Below are 5,870 nucleotides of genomic sequence, written 5' to 3' on the forward strand. Positions count from 1 at the left end.
GATGATATATTGAACTTAACAATTCGATATGGCAAACTATATATATATATATATATATATATATATATATATATATATATATATATATATATATATATATATATATATATGAATTTAATCCTTTTTAATCCTTATAGAAAATGGAAACGGGACGAGTTTGCTTCTGTTGCATTGGTTATGAGAACAGTCAGTGATCTTACTTTTATTCACGTATACTTGTACTTTGCTTAGTAAAAAGTTTACTTGAATGGAGATTCCAGAATATTGGTAGATGTCAGTGTCAAATTACGATGAGAGACAGATAGACAGACTGACAGAGACAGAGAGAGATGCTTGGAGAATGTCATTGTTTCAAATACTATTAACGCAGCGAAACGTTTTCGGACATGCAAGTTTATTCCTACATTGCACTTTAAAAATATAGATTATTAATATGCAAAAGAGAGGCTTCTGGCGCACGTCTGTAGAGTAACTGTTTCTAAGGATGTTTGGGAGCATCGGACATTTCCTTAGCATATTAAATAGTCCTGGGAGACAATCTTGAGCAAATGATGACAGGAAAGGTTCTGAGACGACTGAAGTTTTCTGACATGTTAGTATCCTTTTATGCTCGCTGGAAAGAGGTAAAATGGAAAAGAAAAGAAGTTAGATGCTGATGATAACACTTTTGATAAACGAAATGAAAAAGGAGATAAATCACGCATTATCACGTGGTCAAGATGAAGTAAAACATGACAGAATCAGTCTGAAAATTAACAGGCAACATACTTTGGAATATTTCTGATATTTGTATAGTTTTATGAACAGGTCAATATGTATTTAAAAGTCCATGTATGTATGTATGTATGCATGTATGTATGTATGTATTCATGTATGTATGTATGTATGTGTATGTATGTATGTATGTATGTATGTATGTATGTATGTATTCATGTATGTATGTATGTATGTATGTGTATGTATGTATGTATGTATGTATTCATGTATGTATGTATGTATGTGTATGTATGTATGTATGTATGTATTCATGTATGTATGTATGTATGTGTATGTATGTATGTATGTATGTATGTATGCATGTATGTATGTATGTATGTATATATGTATGTATGTATGTGTATGCATGTATGTATGTATTCATGTATGTATGTATGTATGCTTATGTATGTATGTATGTATGTATGTATGTATGTATGTATGTATGTATATATGTATGTATGTATGTATGCATGTATGTATGTATGTATGTATGTATGTATGTATATATGTATGTATGTATGTATGTATATATATATGTATGTATGTATGTATGTATGCATGCATGTATGTATGTATGTATGTATGTATGTATGTATGTAGGTATGTATATATGTATGTATGTATGTATATATATATGTATGTATGTATGTATGCATGCATGTATGTATGTATGTATGTATGTATGTATGTATGTATGTATGCATGTATGTATGTATGTATGTATATATGTATGTATGTATGCATGTATGTATGTATGTATGTATGTATGTATGTATGTATGCATGTATGTATGTATATTAAAGGTTGATTAATATTTCAGAGCTCGTCTCATTAGTTTTGATATTAGTTTGATGGCTCACAGCTACATTTTTCACTTTGTTTGCTTGATTCTTTTGATTGTGCTTTTTTTTTTCTCCTAGTTTTGCTTTCTTTATGAATAGATTTCTTACTTATTTTGTTTTTGTTAATTATACCACAAAAGGTTTAATATCTCTAAATATGGTGTTCCAAACACATCGCTGCCAGATGTTTTAGTGTTTATTATTTTACATTTCAGAATAACCAATTTGTAGCAATAAAAAAAACCGTCATATTATATTAGAGTTAAAAGAAGAAAACAACAAGTATCCCGGTTCGAGAAAGATGCCCCTCACAACGCCAAATAAATCAAATATTCGGTTATTAGGTTTCGTGAGCGAAAGGTTTTCATGCATAAATTGAATGTTAGTTTTACTCTTTTAATATCTCTCGTCTTAAACTTGTCATGATAATGGGATTGCCACTCATATGCCGGTAACGACTTTATGCTAATATGCTCATCTACACTTACGGTAGTATCCATCATAACCGTAACCGCCACCGTATCCACCATTTCCCCACAAACCGTATCCACCACCATATCCACCATACAAGCCAATGCCGTATCCACCGTAATATCCAGGGTTGTAGCCAGCGTAGCTGCCGAAATATCCGGGGAAGTATCCACTGTATCCATGTCCAATCCCGGGGTAAAAGCCACCATACAATCCACCTGGATGCCCACCGTACCTAACGCCACCATAATGCAATGGTGGTGTTGCGCTTACAACAGCAAGGAAAGCAAGGGCGAGAATTGCTGCCTTCATCTTTTCTGTAGAACGCACATTTTAAACAAAGACATTTATAACTAACACTATCAACAGTTTAAAATGATTAGTTATTATTATTATTATTATTATTATTATTTTCATGAAAATATGATTTACTTTGTTCTAATGAAAGTGCAAGACTAGAGTAGTCTTATTACATTATGGAAGGACGTTTCGCAATGCGTTAGAGGCACTCAGTCGGAATACCTCTTCGCTTTCTACAAATTTCTATTTTGGACATATGTCGATGGAGTGATACAGGGTATAAAGGAGGAAATCGCAGTTAAATGGTGGAATACTCAGTCATGCAATAAACTACGATAGACAATATAGAATTATAACCAAACCATTATTATACATTTGCACAAGTTCAGTAAAATAAAGTGGTCTTGTGAGTTCGTGTTTGGAACGCGGGAATAGGTTTTGTTCAAGAAGACATCTCAGGCTAGTAGACTGTAATGGACGCATGATGGTTTGACAGGCAAATCTCAAGACACCTTTTTGAGAAATTTTGTACGTTTACATGCTTGCAATGGCAGCCTTTGTAGTATTTCTGGGGTGTTTTCTGAACCTATTTGAAAGTAGATGATGTTATGAATTGAGGATATCACATTATCTCGCAACCTGATCAAGTATTTATAAAAATGATAACTAATTATCTAAAGCTACAAAACTTATATGAAAATAAAAATGTCTTTATGGTTAAATTCTATGCAAATCTTGCTCAATTAATATGGTGAATTATTAGAAGCCAGTACTAAATCATTTTGGGACATATTCAAGTAAATTAAGGCAAACTGCCAAAACTCTTCAGACTATATTAACGAATGGTCAATGTACTTTTATAACCACAGAAATCAATCCAAAATGGTGTCAAAAAACCTCAGTACACTTGAAGATATTTCGGATCAAACCATTCTTGACTTTCCAAATAAAATATGGAATATCAAAATAAAAATGAAATAATAAAGGAAGACTCTGATCTGAGTACTAACGTAAGGTTCAAGTTTTCTCTCTTTCCAAGTTTTTAAATTATATTCTAGAGTATTTTCCCCAAAATATCAACTATATAAATAAGACCAATGCCAATTTCCGGATATAAGGGCTATCGTAATGCCATTCATGCCAATATATTCCTCTATTGGATATCTCCAGAATATCGGTTATATTTTCCCCTCTAAAAGTGACTCATATAAATATAGACGAATAAGTATAAGAAGCTAGGCAATTGCAGACAAGAATACTACACTATTATCTACATCAAAATAATATATTATCTACATACAGTTATTAGACTATCAACATCACATTAATTTATTTTCTACATCAAATTAATCGACTATCTAAATCAAATTAATCTACATCAAATAAATATAATTTCTACATGAAATTTATCGATGTTTTACATGAAAATCATCTATGATCTATATCAAATTAATCCATTATCTACATCAAACAAATCGATTATCTACATCAAATTAATCGCAATTATACATCGAATTCATTTATTTTCTGCAGCAAATTAATAGATTATCTACATCAAAATTAATCGTTTCAAGCTCACGAAATAAATGATCACATTTTTCTTATCAAAACAAATAAATGCACATGACTTATATAAATTTTAAAGATATTAAAACAATCTCTTGCCTTGTAGACTTCACAAAAGGGTTTGTAAGCTTATGTTGAAGCTTTACAATGTTTCAAAAGCCACTATTAATGGCCAATTTCTTAATATTATGCAAAATCGCAAAGGCATGTCTTAATTGTGGATATCTTAATTAGTATATATGAGAGAGAGACAGACAAACAAACAGACAGACAGACAGCCAGACAAAGGAGAGAGAGAGAGAGGGAGGAAGATAGAGACAGAGACAGAGACAGAGACAGAGATTGAGGGAGGGACGGAGAAAGAGAGAGAGGAATACATGTTGTAGGAGATCGGCTGACCTGCAGTTTCTACATGCTAAGGTAGGAACAGCAGCATTTTTATAGGAGGAGAAAAACATTAAAATGCAATAATTGTCATCATACATTTGCATATACAGGACATACTTACTAATACTGACTGATATTTATTGACTCATGACGCCTTAAAACAAGAAAAACAAGTGATATTGGCCTTTATGAGCGTCGTAGATATCCCCATGAACGTGAAGCAGCCGACAATGGTATTGTATTGGGACAGAGTAGAATTTATACTTTCCAACTGCTCAAAATGTCATATTTACATGTGTCAAAGAGTCTTACATTAATGACCACTATATTTAACGTATTAATTTATATGAATACTAATACTCGAAAATGGTCCATATGTACCATACAATCGATTAAGGACTTTATGGTTGATAGCATGTTTCTTTTTTTTTCTTATATGACCATAGTCATTATCACCCAATGCCTTCCTCGGTATGTATATGATAGATTGCATCCGCTTTATTAAACAAAAGTGACAAACAAGTAGTCTAACAAAAGATTACTCATATCAAGAACATTATCTTTCAATGAAAATCACACGAAGAGAGAAGACACAAAGAAATACACACACACACACACACACACTTTGTGGCCCCGGGTGGCCGAGTGGTCTAAATCGCTCTCATTTACTGATCAATGCCATTTCAACTTTATCCACGTGGATAATACCTCCAGTTATTCATGGTCACTCCTGCACTATGATTGATTGCTTTTGGGGTTTAAGTGTCGTTCGCACAATTGTGCATGTGTCACTGGTTCATTCCTGCACATCAGGATGCTAAGTGTTCCTGGGGGAAGGAATTAAAGCCACATCCCCCGAGAATTTATGGGCTCAAAGAGCACTGCAATGTTAGCCTCGGATCGTGGGACAATAAGTCCCTAACGACCTGAATGGAGGGCTTTCGTGAGTGGGAATGGACCCAACACACACACACTCATGTTCCAAAGAGCAATATCAGTCTGTTTTACTGATCCAGGTGTAAACCAGAGCAGTATGTGACGCCCGTTGCGATTGGTCGCTACTATTACGTCACATCGGGGCACCTGGGTTTGACGGATGGTAATTGTTCCACATCTCCGACACGGTAGAGAGAGTCCGGGAGAGGCAAGGGAGGAAAGGAATCCGGCAGCAGGCGCAAGCGCACAGAGCCTTGAAATGCCAGCCCGTACCTAACAAAATTTAGTCCAGTTATTCAAAAATGGACAATAAAAATTCCAATAATGTGTTAGTCACCTGTGCAATTAGTCAAATCAATAACAGTTATAAATTTTCCTATGTCATTCTATTTAAAATTGGAATTTCGTGTACAAAGTGTACATAAATAAACGCTAAATAATACCAATCAGTTAAGCCAAAATGACTCATAATATTTAGGATCACACATAAATTTCACAATAATAGTAAAAGAGTTTTGATGGCGGTATCGAAATGGTCAAATTAGGGTCTAAAATCTAGATCTTATCAAAAATTGTTTCACAACCAAAATGGAAACCGGTAATCCAATT

The 5,870-nt window shown here is 33.5% G+C and overlaps 1 protein-coding gene across 1 annotated transcript; it reads right to left on the reverse strand.

Moving 5' to 3' along the window:
* Positions 1 to 373: 373 nt before the first annotated feature.
* Positions 374 to 4,394, reverse strand: LOC149794891 (uncharacterized). The gene is made up of 3 exons (XM_089963999.1): positions 4,316 to 4,394; positions 2,090 to 2,389; positions 374 to 613 (listed from the first exon to the last, which is right to left on the reverse strand). Exons 2-3 carry the CDS (start codon positions 2,382 to 2,384, stop codon positions 594 to 596), a joined length of 315 nt encoding a protein of 104 aa, XP_089820125.1. The 5' UTR covers positions 2,385 to 2,389; positions 4,316 to 4,394; the 3' UTR covers positions 374 to 593.
* Between the last annotated feature and the right edge of the window lie 1,476 nt (positions 4,395 to 5,870).

The sequence above is a fragment of the Sinohyriopsis cumingii genome, chromosome 7 (assembly GCF_028554795.1).
Source record: "Sinohyriopsis cumingii isolate HCF-2022 chromosome 7, ASM2855479v2, whole genome shotgun sequence".
NCBI lineage: Eukaryota > Metazoa > Mollusca > Bivalvia > Unionida > Unionidae > Sinohyriopsis > Sinohyriopsis cumingii.

What these genes read in the sequence shown, in the direction of transcription:
- LOC149794891 (XM_089963999.1), bottom strand. Translation starts at nt 2,384, where the DNA reads ATGAAGGCAGCAATTCTCGCCCTTGCTTTCCTTGCTGTTGTAAGCGCA. An exon ending in CGGTTATGATGGATACTACC is followed by an intron (nt 614 to 2,089) that starts GTAAGTGTAGAT and finishes ACCTCTTTCCAG; the next exon opens with CGAGCATAAAAGGATACTAA.